Genomic DNA, 18305 nt, shown 5'->3' on the forward strand with positions numbered 1-18305 from the left:
AATGATTCTGTATTCAAAGCTAAAATTAGGTTATAATTTCATACTACTACTACAACCTACTGAAATCCATTGTGAAATCTTTCCCTTTGTGCTTGTCTTACCCTGCCTATCAAATACTGTTTACACACAGAAATCAATTCAGGATACACAGCACTATCAATGACTATCAGAAAGATAAGTCAGGAGAATTGAACTGCCTGATGTGTCACTTTAATAGGTCAAATGAAGGGTCATATCAGGTCAATAAAAGGTCATGTCCAATCAACTGAAAGGTCATATCAGGTCAAATGGAGGGTCATATCAAATCAACTGAAAGATTACAGCACAGAGGAAGGGTTATGTCAGGTCAAATAACAGGTCATATAGCAGGTCAACTGAAAGGTCATATTAGGTCAACTGAAAGGTCATATTAGGTCAACTGAAAGGTTGTATCAGGTCAACTGAAAGGTCATATTAGGTCAACTGAAAGGTCATATGAGGTCAACTGAAAGGTCATATCAGGTCAACTGAAAAGTTGCAATATATTTTATGATGGGTCCATTTAATAGGTTAGATGAAGGGTTTTATGAGGTCAAACAGGCAACCAGGCATACTCATCATACAAGGCAAAATGTAAATTAGAGATACTAAATTTATTCTGTTTCTTGACTGATTTCACTGATACTTGACAAGTTTGTGTTTATATGTTGTTGTTTGTTTTCCCTTTCAGTTTGATGAAGAAGGTAATGGTGTAATTTCCATGGATGACTTCCATACTATACTTAACCACTATGGATTGAAGAATGAACTAGATCAACATAAATTAAACCGACTCAAATCAACAATTGAAGAAAACAGAGATGGATATATTAGCTATCAGGAATTTGTCAATGTTGTAAGTATGTTAAAAATCAAGGCTACTTCATAGTGAGAAGATTTTAGTACCTTTCAGTAATTTGCCATGGTTGTAAGTAAAAAAAACAACAAGATGGCTATATTACTATCAGGAATTTGTCATGGTTGTAGTAAAAAAACAAGATGGCTATATTAGCTATCAGGAATTTGCCATGGTTGTAAGTAAAAAAACAAAGATGGATATATTAACTATCAGGAATTTGCCATGGTTGTAAGTATCTTAAAAATCATGGCTACTTCATAGTGAGAAGAGTTTAGTACCTTTCAGGAGTTTGCCATGGTTTTAAGTAAAAAAACATGATAGCTTAGTATATTAGCTATCAGGAGTTTGCCATGGTTGTAATGGTTAATTAAAAAGAATTAGGTACATTGTATCATCTTTAATGCATGACATGTACATGTCACCACCAAGGTCATATACTCCATCCACCCATACATACATACATACATACATACATACATACATACATACATACATACATACATACATACATACATACATACATACATACATACATACATACATACATACATACATACATACATACATACATACATACATACATACATACATACATACATACATACATACATACATACATACATACATACATACACACATATACATACATACATACATACATACATACATACATACATACATACATACACACACACACACACATACATACATACATACATACATACATACATACATAATTACATACATACATAGTACAGTGATCCCACATATCCATTATATTGATGGGTTTAACTTAAATGTTGGTGATTCATTCCAAGCAGGTAGTCTGTATGCCTATTACCACTACAATCTAGATTCAAACAAACCAAGCGTTGCTGGGTTTAATTAAAAATTAACCACATCTATAATGTAAGAAGGTTGATGCTCAGTTTGACCTTCCTGAACAAAACAGGTTTTCCTCGTGGTACTCCATTTTCCTTGCACTGGGGCACTTTTAGCTACACAAGTAACCATGACAAACTCCTGAAAGGTACTAAAAGTCGACAGTGTGACTTTTTTAAATTTCAATTAGGATTAATTGTATTACATATATATTTATTGCTAGTCCATACAAAATACAGTGACCTCACATTGACGTGATTTGTAAATTCCTAACTTGAAATCGTCACTAAATATATTTTCTATATAATCTGAACTGTTTAACCTAAGAAAGACACAGCTTGCAGCACTCACAGTTATATTATGCATACTTTATAGCGCAGTGAGGAATAAATACCATAAATCTAGTAGTAATAGGCAAGCTATTGTTGAAATAACAACATTCTCAGTTTAGGGTAAATGGGTGAAGCAACATAACAAAAAAAAAATGTTGAACACATAGCAGTCATTTTGTATATATTTGTACTTTCTGGGACATTTAGATGTGTCAGTATACAACCTTTGATATGTTAAACATTTGCAATAAAATGTAACAAATTTGACAACTTGCACAAATCTAAACAAATTTAAAAAAAATTTAAATTTTAAAATAAATTTAAACCAAAAAAAATACATGCGTAATTTGAAATTTCGGAAAAACCTAATAAATGCTATGTTTAAAAATAGGTCATTATTTATTGCCTTGTTGACCTGACAACAAAAGACTGCAATATATGCACATGTAAAAATGGTTTCTGTTATAAAACACTGTGTATAAAGCAAAGTACACATTACCCTATGTAAGGGAATTAAGACTATCATCAAATTTCAAATTTTATTTCAAATATGATTTTAATCACATTAACCCTTAAGCTTAAAAAAAAATTTGGCTCCGGTTATCTGACCCCACCGAACTTTTCACTGCTGACTCTAAACTTGTTCTTACATATTCGAGAAAATAAAATAAAATTGTGAAGTCTCACAAGAAATAGTGGATGTGGAAACTGACATAAACTTACAAAAACAATATAAAACTGTTCTTCCAATCTGTAATGACTACATCTGATGAGAAGAAACCAATAACATAGAGACCATTTGGAAAACATAACTACCTACATAACTATACATAAAAAAAACTTTTTAAAAAAATCTACCTACCCCACCAATTCTAAAATTGAGCGTAATCTAAACCACACATTTTTTAGGTCTTACTAAAGTGTGTATACTCCAAGGAAAATAACTTGTAATGTTTAATTTCATGATTAATTAATAAATCCATTCCAAATAAGATAAAAAGTGAAGCTTGTCACTTTTATAATTAGTTGTTCGTTTAGTTTCTTTCTGTGCTCCGTAAGTAACATGACATTAATAAAAAGCCAAAAGATTGTGATCTGTCTTAAAACATGTTTTTAATTATAAAAAGAGAGAAAATATCAATATCAGGAATGAAAAACCTCATGTTAATCCAGGGTGTGGTGAGGTGACAATTACATTTTGTACTATCTAACTGAGTCGTGTAAAACATTTGACGATCCACCCACATGTTATGCTCAAACAAATTTGTATGATTTCTGACTGATCTGTAACACTCTGCAATAAATTCATACAAAAATGATTTAAATTGAATGTACTTTCGTAATTCTAATTTATTAATTGTTGAAGATACCCATGACATTTTTACATCTTAATTGAAAACCACAAATAATAACTATGAAATGTTTCTTTTTGTGATTGATTGATAAATCCATTGAAAATAAGATAAAAAAATGAAGTGACCTTTTCAAATATGAACTTCAGAAATTAATGCAACAAAAAAGAGCTATATGTATACTCTTGGCATTATATCTCTAGAGCAATCACTACGGAAACCCCCAGAGGACGTAACCCTTACCATTATACGGCATGAACAAGTATTCCACTTAGGGAATCCACTATCTAAACCACATATACAATTTTGACTCATTCTGTAAGCGAATCATGTACACGTTGTTTTAACCCATACCGGAATAGAGACATTGAACACTGCACCTCGATCTATTCTTTTTAAAATTCCAAAACATTTCAAAGAAAAAGTACTGAGATACTGTCATAAATTTTGAATGATGGTCACCATGTGATGTGGTTGTCAATTAGCTGTCTAATCTCGTCGATATTCATGCAACGTAATCTGAGAGAAAAATGTGTGTAAATTGTCTTCTAAGCAGTGTAGTGATTTCTATAAACCATCTGATCAGCCTCTTCCACTTCCAGACAGTGTTTCTTTCTCTGAATGGTATGAATTTTTAATGAGCAGCTTTTCTCCTGGAATAGGAAAGGAAATAAACTCTAAAAGCTTTGAATGTAAGCTACAAAATATCAACAGAGCTGACACCAAAGTTTGTAGCCATTTATTTTTTGGGTAGGCTATCCAAGACTAACCAAATTTTCAATTCAGTTCTGTTCTAGTTACTAATGAGGTGTATATCATTATAAGACACCATTGCTAAAATTAAAAAAAAAACACCCAGCATATTAGTCAACTTTAAGTATTCAATATATACCAGAAAATGTACACAACCAACCCAATTATAATAAGTTAATAATTTAAATGAGTAATTTCAATCAGAATATTTTAAAAGTAACATACTGATTGTTCTTCTGTTTTATTTTCAGATGAGTGAGAAACGAACGTTGAGTTTTTCCATTGCTGTACGAGATGGTGACTCTGACCTTAACGCCCGTTCAAGGTACAACCAATTATCATGTCGACAAAAACTACTCAAGAAGGCAGCTGATGAAATATTGACAAACAATTATGACAGGAGAAATTTTGTGGATGGCTACAGTTGTTGTCCACCACCAATATTTATGATTTTCATTAGTATGCTAGAGGTAAGAACATGGTTGGGAATCTTATTTAATGAAATAATTCCTGAAAAGGGGTTATAGCATCTTATTTAGGTGGCTCATTGTGTTTTACATCTCACACGGTTTTGCTGCAAATTTACACAAACAAAATGCAGGCATTGATAGCACACATACAAATCAAATATTAAATATCTCATTGTGAACACAAATAAACAGTTTGGATATTTCTGTGTTTCATCTGACAGTGATATTGCTTTGTGTTCACACTGAGATACAATGTTACACAGTGTCATTTTATATGCATGTGTGCTATCAGTGTCTATTCTTCGTTTTGTGTCATTCCTAACAAAATCCATTGTATGAGATGTAAAAAATATCATACTGCTTAATAATTGAAATGCTATAGTCACTCTGGTTTGGTAGTATGAGTCCCATACTCAAAGGGACTACTACATTTAGCTCTCAGTCATATGTCTGTCTGTCAGTGCACACTGCCATCACACTACCGTAAATCCAAATTTATCTTAAGCCAGGACAATAGTCAGATACAACTCAGACCCAATACACATCACTCTGTTTTGCAACTGTGTCAAATATGGCTGAATGTAGCCAGATTTCAAGGTAGGGATCACATCAGTGACATACAAATAGTAGATCTGAAAAGGGAGATGTGATATGTACCAATAAACCCACCAAGGCTAAATATTAAAAAAAAAACTTCAAAAATTACATCACATTTGAGTTTTACCTTGCATAAAATTTGCAGTTGTGCTTCAGTGCCATTGGCACTATTTTTGAAAGCATGACCTTAAACTTGATGAATTTGTATGTACAAAGCTAGAATAATTCAACGGATAGTCTTTGTCTATTCATTCACCAATGGGCAGAGAAATGAGGCAAGAGCAATGTATTCACAGCGATGTGGTGAGGCATACATAAAATAATGTCTTTCGTACCTGGCAGTAACAATTTCAACACGGCTCAATGAACAAGGATATGTGTACACTGTACATGTTTTGTATAACATTCTTCAGATTATTAGTTCATAGCACTGGATTTTTAAAAAAGAAGACAAAAATCACCCAATATATAAACAGCAGAGTTTATGTTTTGTTTCAGAATGCTAAGATTATGTGTTGTCCATTTCTTTCAGAAATAAACACATACATGTTAATTATTATGCACCCAGTGTTTTTGAGTGTCCATGTTCATGCATAGTTGTTATTTAGTAGCCTTCTAAAACCAGGCCACGTTACAACTTTCCTTCAACTTCAGCATTTAATACATGTAGGTATAACATTTGACACTGGTGTAACAGTCTTCTAAATGTAACCCCACCAGGGAAGCCTCAGCATTATTCAAAAGTATGGATTTATCATAGTTTTAATAATTATGATCCGAGTTTATTACATTTAATTTCAAACCTTTATTACATTTAATTTCAGTGCTTTCAATATATACTGATACTTCAAACAGTATAGAAACATTTATAGATGAACTACACAGTGTATATCCATCACATGAACACTACTTTTTCCTGTATAACCTGAGGTAGTGATTTAAAATCGGAATTAGCGTGACATTTGTAAATTTCACCTGATATCAATCATTATGTAGACTTGTATGCCAGTTATCATCCTACGGCCTAAAAAGAATAATTGTTTGGTTCCAGTTACCCAACCACACCTAGTTTTCACTGCCAACCCTAAACTTTATTTTTACATATTTGAGAAAATATGATAAAATTGCAAAAGAAATAGTGGATGCGGAAACTGACATCAAGTTAAAACTGTTCTTTCGATCTGTAATGGCTGTACATCTAATGGGAAGAAACCAATAACACAGAGAGCATATGGAAAACATAAGTATCTGAACTAGACACCCGCATATGAAAACAAAATATATTTAAAAAATAAAATAAAAAATCTACCTACTCCATCTATTCTAAAATTGAGTGTAATCGGAACCAGACAATTTTATTTAGGCCTAATTGTGAGTTACATTATATGAAAATTACACTCAATTTGTTTTTAACTTGGATTGATAGAACATTTTATTGCAAATATTGATATGTAGAAACAACTAAGCTAGTGTCATGATATTGATCTGATTAGTTGATTGTTTCTTATGCAAATATATGCAAATGCATTTCATTGTGATACCCAAATGTTCCTTAATTTATGCAAATTATATGCAAATTGTATTTATTTTCATTGTATACATTGAATCTCTTTGTTGTTTCAGGTAGGTGTGTATGCCTACTATGCAAATCAAAACATTAAATTAGAAGATGAAGATGGCATTGAAACGAAAACAGATTATTTAACAGGTCCAGTGCCTGAAATTAGTCCTTTTCTCTATATACCTGCCAAACGATTGGAGCTATGGAGGTTTTTTACATATATACTTATACATGCAGGGTAAGTTGTAGGTTATACAAATCTAGCCCACCAGTGATTAAGTGACAAATTTGCATATTCAAGCCATTATCACCTGTAGTGAGATAATTTGCATATTCAAGCTTAGAACATCTGTTAGTGTAGCTGACTAAGAGAAATAGGCCATAGATAATGAGTTGTTTATTCCTAGAGTAACTTGGTGAGTATAATAATTGATCAGTCAGTTATGTAGACATTTACTGACTTGAACTCATGGAATCATGCGACGTACTCTCTCTCTCTCTTGATCTTTCTCTTTCTCTCATTCAGACTCTTTCTCTCCCTCCCCCTCCCTCCCTCCCTCCCCCTCTCTCTCTTTCTCTCTCTCTCTCTCTCTCTCTCTCTCTCTTTCTCTCTCAGAATATGTTGACATTTACAAATCTGATATAACTTATAGAGATATTATTATAACAGAAAATGATGTAATTATGTGTCCTCATACAGCAAAGTGGGTGGGGGTGTATGCTTTGCAGTGATCTATTTATCCATACACATTACCCATATTTGGATTGGTTGATACACAATCTCAATATTGTAATGCAACGACATTTCAAACCAAATGTCAGTAGATTATAGTATACATAAATCACTTGATGTGATTCTTACAACATTCACTTACTATTTACACAAACCTGGTTTGGAATTATGGTATCATTTCTACTCAAACATCACAAAAAAAAGTGTGTTTGGAATGACAAAATACTTTCCTTGTCTGAGGCCATTAACTGTTTAAAAAAAACAACATAAATTTACTTCTGGGTAAGAATTACTGCGAGTTTAACACAAACTGTACTGTTCTTATTTCAACAATTTTTCAGTGGTTTAATTTATTTGACCCCAGAGTAGTCACTTTAAGATTTAACTGACCATTTAAAAACTACATATATTTCCTTCTTCATGGTTAAAGCTGCACTATCTGCCACTGAAACTTTTATTTGACACTGTTTTGTAAGATATAATAATTCAATCATAATATCATACTCCCTGAACATTATTACATATGTACCAGAGATTACTTGCTCTGGTGTGCATACATATTTGTGGTATTTTCACTGCAGTGCAATATCGAAAACGCTATTGCATGCCTGCATGCAAATGATATGCAAATGAGGATGCAATCATTGCTACACACGAAATTGCATGGTCGCTGTATGATTTTTAAGATTTTTATTGAAATTTGCCGTTTCAAACATGTGATATGTAATAATAACAGAACCCCATGCAATGTGAGTTTCAGTGTGGGTACTCGGGGTATTTGCACTCATATCATGCTTGCAGTGTTTTCTGCTGCACTTTGACATGCTGTGCTCATGAAAGTACTGCTGCAGAGAACACTGCAAGCACTCATGCAAATACCCTGAGTACACCACACTTGCACTCATGTGTCATGGGGTTCTGTCATCATATGGTATTGCCTGTGGGTAAATGATTTTGTATGACTGTATGCATATATCGATACAATAAATCCAATCAGATTTATATTTGCATCTACACCAAGAAATCAGCAACCCCAATGTAATCACGATTTCAACCTGTTACTCTACTACTTTTAGATAAAATCGATATCCTTCAATATGCACAATGTTTCATTATTGGTATTTCAACAATTTTCGAGAATATTTTGTTGGTTGTGTGATCGAAAAAATAATATTCCAATTACAGTTAGTGTAGCTTTAAAAACTGAAAATGTTTAAAGTAAAATATCAGAGATGAATTATGTAAATCATACTAAAATCTAAGCATAGTATGTTCTATAATATGATGACATTACAAGAATACATCTGTTGTAAATAATCTCCCATGACGTGGCATGTGTTTCCTTTTAGGTTGGAGCATCTTATCTTTAACATTGTAATACAACTTGTACTTGGCATACCACTAGAGATGGTTCACGGAGGAATGAGAGTTGGTAGTATTTATTTTGCAGGAGTTCTTGCAGGTGAGTAAATATACAACAAACTAAAAGTAACAGACTATTCTCAACTTTGAGTTATTCAGTTGCCATGGTTACTAGGTCAAAGGTCAACTTGTAAATACAATAGATTCTTCTTATTCAGTATTTGTTCCTTTGATTGATAGTTTTCCAAAGAAATAGAACCACAGTGAAGTTGCTTGTATATCTTATCAATTTTTACATTAAATACCTGCTAACTGCACATTTAGCAACGAAATAAATACTAATATCCGTAAGTTATACTTTTCAATAGTATTAAAGCTGTATACAACTGTTGGGACCATTGGTTGATTTACCTCCAAATTTTGATTATGTTCCCATGTGAAGAACTCAAATAGTACAGCAAATTTTATTGTGTACATTTAAACAGCAGGTAAATTTATCTGCTTTGGAATCAGTCAGTCTGGTTTGTCCACAACATTGATATTTTCAGTGTGGTTATATTTAATCCATCAAACTTCTCCTTCTTTTTTGTTTGCTGCATATCAGGTTCACTTGGTACATCAGTATTTGATATGAATGCACTTTTATGTGGTGCATCAGGAGGATCATATGCACTGCTTGCTGGACATCTAGCCAATGTTATATTGGTAATGTTTGATATTTCTATCTCTTCTCTTTTATTCCACCACCACCACCAACATTCATACAGATTACATCAAATATCGTATTTATTTTTACAACTTAAGTTTGTATTGTCTATTACAGTGTATTATAGTATATTATAATGTACTAACAGTAGAGATGAGAGAGTGGAGGTTTTTGGAGTCTTGGTTTATGTTAAACATCAAAATGTTGCACAGTCAGAAAATTATTGCAAATAATCCCAAATGTTTGCCTCCATTTCATCAGCTTCTTCTTCAGTACAATTTATATCCCTCAGTACATGACAATTTATAGACAGGGTATTTAAACATCAAATGAACATAGAAGTTTAGAACTGCAAATATTGTAAACAAATAGCCACTCTTCTTGAACAGAATGATATGCTATTCAGTAAAATTTTGGAGTCTAATAAATGTTCTCATAACAGTTGTGAGAGGGCGCCAGATGAGTGAAGAATGTTTAAGCCAGCGTTGAGGGCGCTATTGATAGCAATTTCTCAGTAGTAATTTGTCATGTTTTTTCTGAAAAACACAATAAAGCAACTACTACACACGTAGTGATATTTATGAAATGTGGATTATAAAGTAACATATTAAAACAAGGATTAAAATATCATTAAAGCTCCACTCTTCATCAGATGTTAGTACTATAGGATAACAATCTCAAAGAGTTTAGAATTGTACTGATCATTCCAAAATATGAATCATCTTTAATTTTAAAAAAAACCATAGATATTCAATAAGCTTGGAGTAATTGTTATTAAGAAATCATATGATCTCAAAATTTGTGTCGTTTTTTCCTTCAGAATTTCTCAGAGATGCCACTCGGTATTCTAAGGCTTATCCTAATATTCCTCATAGGTAAGTTAAAGGCCTATTATTCAATCCCAGGTTCTCTTATTTAGTGCTGACACCATCGTAGTATTCCTCATAGGTAAGTTAAAGGCCCATTATTCAATCCCAGGTTCTCACATGTTGTGAATCATAAACGTAGTGTTATATCAATGATATTTTATTTCTTCTCCAAGAAGTAAAATGTTTTTGTGATTCTGTTTGTTGACTGTTAATTACAGCATTACTTGAAACATTTGACTGAAAGTGGAAGTTGATGAAGGGAATTTGTTTCCAGTAATGCTGTGTAAGGGCTTGGTAATAGCCCAGTCTGTGTTAACGATGATCAAACAATGTCGCACAAGCTCAATAAATGTTTGTTTGGGACAAAAATCCCTCCTCCTGCTTGAACGTTCACAGGTGTGTCATCAGCATGTTTATATATAATGGAAACCCTGTAATGGTCATACCACTATGATCAATGCAATGTTTTAATTATAAACCTGTTTACTGACAAGATGATTGTAAACACATCAAAATACTACAGAAACCCAGCACTTTATAGCACATTATAAGTAAACTTTAATTAACTTATCAAATCTCCATGAGACTATTAAAGGCATTAAAGTTTTTGAAATTTGGTTAGAAGTGCGAAAATGAAGTTCAGTCACATTGACACCAGATTCCCTCCCCCAAAACGAACAAAGGTTGAATGAATCGTAATTGATAGTTCCTTGTATATTTCATTTCCAGCCAGTGCAGATGTTGGATTTGCCATCTGGAGGCGGTATGCTGGGAGAGGTGCATCAACAGCCTATGTAGCACATTTTACTGGTGCTGTGGCAGGAGCTACAATGGGACTTCTCATTTTGAAGAACTTTGACCAGAAATTGCACGAACGATTCATGATGTGGGTTGCCATGACAGTCTACATCATTATCATCATTTTTACAGTCTTCTGGAACATCTTTTATAATCCAAATAAGGCAGCTCCCACATGAGAAAGAGCAAATGCATTTGTTACCATGGAAACAACCTCTCTGGAATATAAAAAAGTGAAACGTTAAAGGTAGTAAGTTGTTGCAGAAGTAGAGTATACCTATAGATGAAAGTGTAAACATGTTACAGGTCGATGAGCATCACCAGAATTAGAAGACATAAAGTTGGAAAACAAGAGAGTCACACAAGACTAGCAGCTTTATACCCATTAAGTGATTTGGGGGTCAAATGCAAAGATGTAAGCAGGATTGTTTGAATAATGGAAATTAGTTGAAGGTATTAATGTACTTAGTATGTGACATGGAGTGTCTCAGTGAAGTTGAGGATAATGGGCCATGAATGACGCATTGACAATCATGTATAAACTCAAAGGCAAGAATTCATAAATGGCTTGAAGAATGGAAATGTTTTGATGAAAATATCTTGCATGGAGCATCCGGGGGAGATCAGAATTTGGGGAAAACAGAGAGTGACTCAAATGAGATGTTTACAATCGTATGTGTATAATAAACTAAAAGACAGGCTACATGCACCAGACATATGACTGTCCATCAAGGATTATAGAACAGCAGTATTTTCAGCGGTGAGAACTTTAATATATTCAGGAACATAGAAGATATATAAAGTTGTTGACAATTGATGGTCACAAGAGGGGGCTGAGACTAGTCACCATTATTTTCACCCATTCAGATTTTTGATGATGTTTACATTTCAGCTTAGTTGGAAGTCTTACTTATGAAGTAAATCTTATTATCATTTTGTGTAAAACTATGTTGAAGTGGACGGTTTACCCATTCCATAGATCTTTGAGGGGACCCTCCACAATCTATGGTTTACCCTAGTTTGTGAGATACAATATGTTGTGCCAAGCTATCAGAATTGGTCTTTCCAAAATTTGCCATGGCAACACTCTACTTCCTGTCTGAGTGTACCTTGGGGTATATATCGTTACACAGTTAATCACAGAGCACTGCTGCTTTCCTCCATGTCTGACAATACAAACAACATTACGCTAAGAATTGCTCCAAGTATTAAGACAGACATGAAGTGATAAGCTGATGGCATGACATGCTGTACCTTAAAGACTAGTTTTACCTCGACAAAAGGAATTATTCAGAAACCAAATCATGTAATTAATTCTGTACATAAATGTATGTTGTTTTAATTTTATTACATAGGTTCTATTTTGATGTGCTTTTAAATACTGGAAATCAGGCTATGTCAATGTACTGATGATGTGCTTATATTTCTGTTCTACTTGTATTTAGTAATATTGCTGTATTGTGTACATACCTTGCCAGAAGTTAAATGTTATGAAGGGCCAGGATTGTATGTGTTCATTTTTTTCATAAAATTTGTCAACTATGAATGTGTTATTTGATTTTTGTATTTGTTTTTGTCATCATTGAATTTTATCTAGAATCATTGTCTGAAAAAGATATCACTTTATATACAGATACAATATATTCTTGAAAGTTCAAGATGTATAACATCCAACATTATACTTAGAAGTGATGAGAAAAGGTACTGTGTATAACTTGAGGTCAAATGGTGAATATATAATTAGCTTTGTAGTATAGTCGATATCACTGATGTAAACAAATATATAGCCTAGGTCCAAACTGAATTCCTGTATTGATATCATTACCTTGTACGTTTAAACTGTATTCCATTGTAGGTTTGGACCTAGAGTTATATATCACAGTACTGTTTAGTAAAATATGTCATATGTCAGATACTAAGATATGTCTTGCATGGTACTCTGTATTTCATGTATTATTTCCAAGAGTTTGTTGAAGTGTTACGTAAATGGAGCCATACATGACATAGTTTGGATTGGGATTATAATTTAGGTGTGGAGAAACCATCGACATTTATGGAGAAACAGTTGTCTGATAGAATTATAGAAAAAATTAGTCCTGAACAATTACAAGTGATCCTGTCCAGATCACTGATAAGATGGCACTATTGAGAATCTGGGATCATGGGTATTATCCATCACTGATAAGATGAGAATCTAGGATTGAATCATGGGCCTTTAAAGCCTATAATGGTGAACTCCACTCCAGCAAATAAAGGTATTTTCATAAACTTTAGGTTCTGGAAAGTCAATTCCATGATGTCACATCACATACATTTTCTAAGTTGCCAAGAAACATCAAATTGAAACTCCCTTTCACCTATCTTGATTGTTTTTTCAGTGGAACTGTTTTTATTAGACACACACTGAATATATTCATGAGTATTATCAGGAGGAAATAAGATCTTAAGAATTGTGAATATTCATCTAATAAATATTCATGTCTACTGAGGTATGGTGTTCAACTGACAGAACATTACAAGTGAAAATGGGTTTCAATTTGGTGTTTCTTGGCAACCAAGCTAAAAGTATTTGATGTGAAATCATGAAATCACTCTCCAGAATATAAATACCTTTATTTCCTGGAGTGGTGTTCCCTTCAAGCTCACTAGTTCTGAGTAAGTTCAATTTGACTACAAATTTAAACCTGTTTGTCCATGTCATGTCTCATTATGTATGCAACTATTTGATATGGTAATGAACTTACTAAGGTAATGTCATTCTTTGCTTTGCAAGACTGAAAATTAGTAGACACAGAATAATCTGTGATATTGAAAAAATGGAATGAATGAAGTAATTTCATGAGTTTTTAATGTTATTTCGCTATCATAACCTCAACGTACCAATGTGGTTGTCTGAGCCATAACCCATTGAGAAAAAGAATCAAACAAAGAAAGCAACACTAAAATTTAATAGTTAATTATAGTCAGTTACTAAACTGTAATGATTTCCATGACGTCCTTCACTGACTACAAATTCACTGAAAAGGTCATACTAGTTATTAGGCATGGTTACTCTAAGAATCAGTGATATCTGGTTATGTGTATATATCCACTGTAATCTTGTTTTGTTTGACATTGGTACAGTGTACCATTCCATATATAATTTGATATGATTCAATGCATTATACACTCTCTACAATTGGATGAGTAAACACACACACACACACACACACACGTAAGCACATGTACACTTGCCATATCTGGTATATGGCTTGTTCTTTCTTATGGGTCTATATTTTAATATACATGTATTAAATGGTTTTTTTATACATTTTACCAGAAGGATGGCCTTTTTTGGTTTCTCATTATGCAAAGAACCTTAAACCCGACAGAAGTGTTTTCAGAAATAATGCCCTCTAGGGCAATTAATGCTACATGTGTGTATCTGATCGGACATTATACACTTATTGCCTGGCTATGAGGGCACTAATGGACTTTTTTTTATGTTACAAAACAGCATGAGGGTAATATGATATCTACTAGTGCCCAAAAGAAGGCCAGGCAATAAGTGTTTTATAACACATCACATTCTTAGGTACATATCCATTCCATAATTCAAACAAATCACAGGTAGGACTCTCGTGTTACGTAAATAGTGCCCATGGGAAATGTGACTAGTGGGTGCTCTAAACAAATTGAGCTTTGAGGTCACTGGGTCACACCATGTGACACAATTTAAGTCACTAGTGGTTGTATGAAACAAATCTTATGACATTTTTTATTTTGGAAATTTGTGTCTTTTGGAGTCATATGATTCATAGCATCCTCCTGACTGTTGGTATTTCCAGGGCATGAAGACAGTTAAATGTGTGATAATTATGAATTGAAAGCATTACCTACATGTACACACATACTTATTGTATCAAGGAAACAGCTATCCCAAACGGTTGTATTCATAAGATTCCTAAACATAGCCTTACAGGTATGTCCATACATTGAGAATTTAACAACAACAAAGTTTCATTTTTGAAGTTACAAAAAATGCATATTTTGATATGTACACCAAAAAGGAACAAATAGTTTTTTTTATCACTTTGAAATATTGGAATAATGTAGTGAAATGGTACGTGTTATAGTCCTGTTTGCCTCATAAGTTACATGATGTGACATTTTGATATTTTGTCAGTATAATATCAATGTGGACTTTTCATTGAATAAGTACAAGTAAGCATCAGAATTTCCATGAATTTAAAGTCAAATGTCATGCTATGATTTTCAACTTCATATTCTGTTTATCAATCAAGGAGTCAGTCTGTACGGTGCGCAATGTTTGGGTGCCCTTACACATCACATCAGCCAACTCCTCTTTGAATGATAGCTGAAAGCATATCTTACAGATTGCTAGGGTGTATGACCATATGAAATTATCACGTTGTGTGTAAAAGATACATGTATGACAAGTTTAGACAGGACAAGCTTTTATTCAACAATTCTTTGATGACTGCCAGGAGCAGCCTGATGTTTTGACTTTCACACATCTGTTTGATCTGAAATCGAAATCATAAGCTTCCAGGGTGACAATCATAGTAAGTTGACAATTGACATTAGTACTTTTGTAGCAGAATTTGTAAACTTTAGAAAGATCACTCAGACAATCAAATAAATTTATAAAACGTCAAACTCTGGAGTATTTAGTCTGTTTTATTCACTGGTACTGAATAATTAGACCAAACTATAAGTATTGTTAAACAAATGACTGCAGTGTCATTTTCAAATGATCCAGGCTGGACACCTAATGGATGCCAAGTTCTTAAGTTTTGGAGCAACATGCACAATATCCATAAGTGATTTGTGGTTTGTAGTGAGCAGATTCTTGTTTGTAGAACATATATATGTGTAACTGGGATCACCTTCATAGAGATGGTGACAGAATATTTACTCTCCTGGCCCAATTAAATGTAATAACCATAGTATTTACCGAGTGAAGTTTAACTTCAGAGGTATTCATGAGGTATTTGCCTATACTACCTGTAGACTTGAGAACAGCTATTGCTACACTATTCTGCTATCCTGACATTTTGAATTTAGCTGTTCCCAAGTCTACAAGTAGCCTGTAATGAAGAGCTTAGGCTAAAAGGTCTGTGGCCAAACACTCTTTTTTCAAAGTGAAGACAAACCATTGACCTGAGACAACCTTGACAAGATAAACAGGATGAAATAAACAGATGTTTTCACTTCAGTACTTGTTAATAACTTTGTCTAAATATTTTGTACTTTTAATAATTTAGAAATATACTTAATATAATGATTATATTGTTTCCTGCAAGAATTTGCATGCTAATCAATGTTCTGTGTCAGTGTCCAAGTCAATGAGATCCACTTTTCACCAAGGCAGATGCAATCACAAGTATCTACTCCCAAGACTGAGACTTGTGATCACATCTGCCTTGGCATTCACAGCTTCTCTACATGGTAAGACCAATGTCTATCAACACGCATACAAAATACATGCATACAAATTACCCAGGCAGAATACTAGTATGTAAGATTAAAGTATCCTTTAATGGTATACTGAGGATAAGGTAATGTCATGAAGATACACCAAATAATATAGACATACTTGTAAATGCATTTTTCTAGCAACAACTGGTGCAATAAATTTGTAAAATCATGACCATCCACAAAATACTTTAGACATTTAAAACTTCAATCTGCTTCTCACGACCCTAATGGCTTTGAAGAAAACCAAAAATCTCCAGGAATACATGTACACATAAACATCAAGATTAAAATCGAAAACAATGTACGTTTGTGAAATAAATAGAAGACGTAGAACATTTTGCGGATAGTAAACTGCAAATAGTAAGTTCCCCTAACCACTCTAGTAATGTGGTCTTCCAACCAATTTACAATATATACTATAACACAGAGCGCATTTGATCAGTCCCTAACATACTGTGGCAGTTATAATACGAGAATGGAAACGTCAGAGCGATAAGTTAGGGTTAGGGATTCCCTCGACACGTAAGAAGGTGAAACAGAGCATGGACAATACATCCATGAACAGAGAGCAAGCGGTTCAGGTAGTTCCCTTCTGTGAGGATGTGTTGGTCCTCAAAAGGACCGTTTGGTTAGTGTATGCCGAGCACACGTACGTGTCTACTTAGCCTTGGCAGATTGACTCTTTTTGGGTAAAAGTACTGCCTGGATGTTCGGTAATACGCCACCTTGTGCAATGGTGACACCTCCCAGGAGTTTGTTCAATTCTTCGTCATTACGGACAGCCAACTGTAAATGACGAGGTATAATTCTTGTCTTCTTGTTGTCACGAGCGGCGTTTCCTGCCAACTCGAGGATTTCAGCAGCTAAATATTCGAGGACGGCAGCCAAGTAGACTGGGGCACCAGCACCAACACGTTGAGCATAGTTGCCTTTTCGGAGGAAACGGTGTACTCGACCGACTGGAAACTGCAGGCCAGCTCTGCTAGAACGACTCTTTGCCTTGCCTTTAGCCTTGCCACCTTTACCACGGCCAGACATTGTAGAATATTTGTTGGTGTCGCTAATGCGGAAGTGTGGAACAGACGTTATGAATCAGGCTCTGACGATAATAGATGAATGCGTCACAAGCATTTATATAGGGTCAGTGTGGATCCTAACTGCTGTGAAAGAAAGCCAATCACAGATGTGTATGCAAATTTACAAAGATGTTTTCGTCAACGTTCGTTATGCAAATATATGTAAAGTAGATACCTCGTTTTCGATACAGCAGTGAGTTCATATTTGGTACATGCTTTGTATGTATATGAAAAATCACGATTTGATTTATACTTGCGTTGCCGGGTTTATAAGCCTTCTTATTATTTTCAGTGAAATTGATTGATCGATCGATTGATTTATTGATTGATTTATCATTTGGTTGAATGATTGATCGATTAAATGATCAATTTTTGTGGTGCAATATAACTTATTTTGTGTGTGATATTGATCAATTCACTCATTGAGTTTTGTGGTGATATAAAAAAAATTTTTTC

At 33.8% G+C, this 18305-nt stretch overlaps 2 protein-coding genes across 2 annotated transcripts in view; one reads left to right on the forward strand and one right to left on the reverse strand.

Moving 5' to 3' along the window:
- The window catches only part of LOC144435296 (rhomboid-related protein 2-like), a 57713-nt gene extending 41380 nt beyond the window's left edge, over positions 1-16333 (forward strand). The window contains exons 4-10 of the mRNA XM_078123891.1: positions 710-874; positions 4448-4666; positions 6887-7062; positions 8907-9019; positions 9524-9624; positions 10446-10500; positions 11224-16333. Coding sequence (XP_077980017.1) covers positions 710-874; positions 4448-4666; positions 6887-7062; positions 8907-9019; positions 9524-9624; positions 10446-10500; positions 11224-11471 — 1077 coding nt within the window. The 3' untranslated portion in view covers positions 11472-16333. The remainder of the gene's footprint in view (positions 1-709; positions 875-4447; positions 4667-6886; positions 7063-8906; positions 9020-9523; positions 9625-10445; positions 10501-11223) is intronic.
- A 497-nt stretch (positions 16334-16830) lies between these two features.
- LOC144434948 (histone H2A) lies at positions 16831-17886 on the reverse strand. The gene has a single exon (XM_078123478.1). It carries the CDS (start codon positions 17809-17811, stop codon positions 17431-17433), a length of 381 nt encoding a protein of 126 aa, XP_077979604.1. The 5' UTR covers positions 17812-17886; the 3' UTR covers positions 16831-17430.
- Positions 17887-18305: the final 419 nt, after the last annotated feature.

This window comes from Glandiceps talaboti, chromosome 5, assembly GCF_964340395.1.
Source record: "Glandiceps talaboti chromosome 5, keGlaTala1.1, whole genome shotgun sequence".
Taxonomy (NCBI): Eukaryota; Metazoa; Hemichordata; class Enteropneusta; family Spengelidae; genus Glandiceps; species Glandiceps talaboti.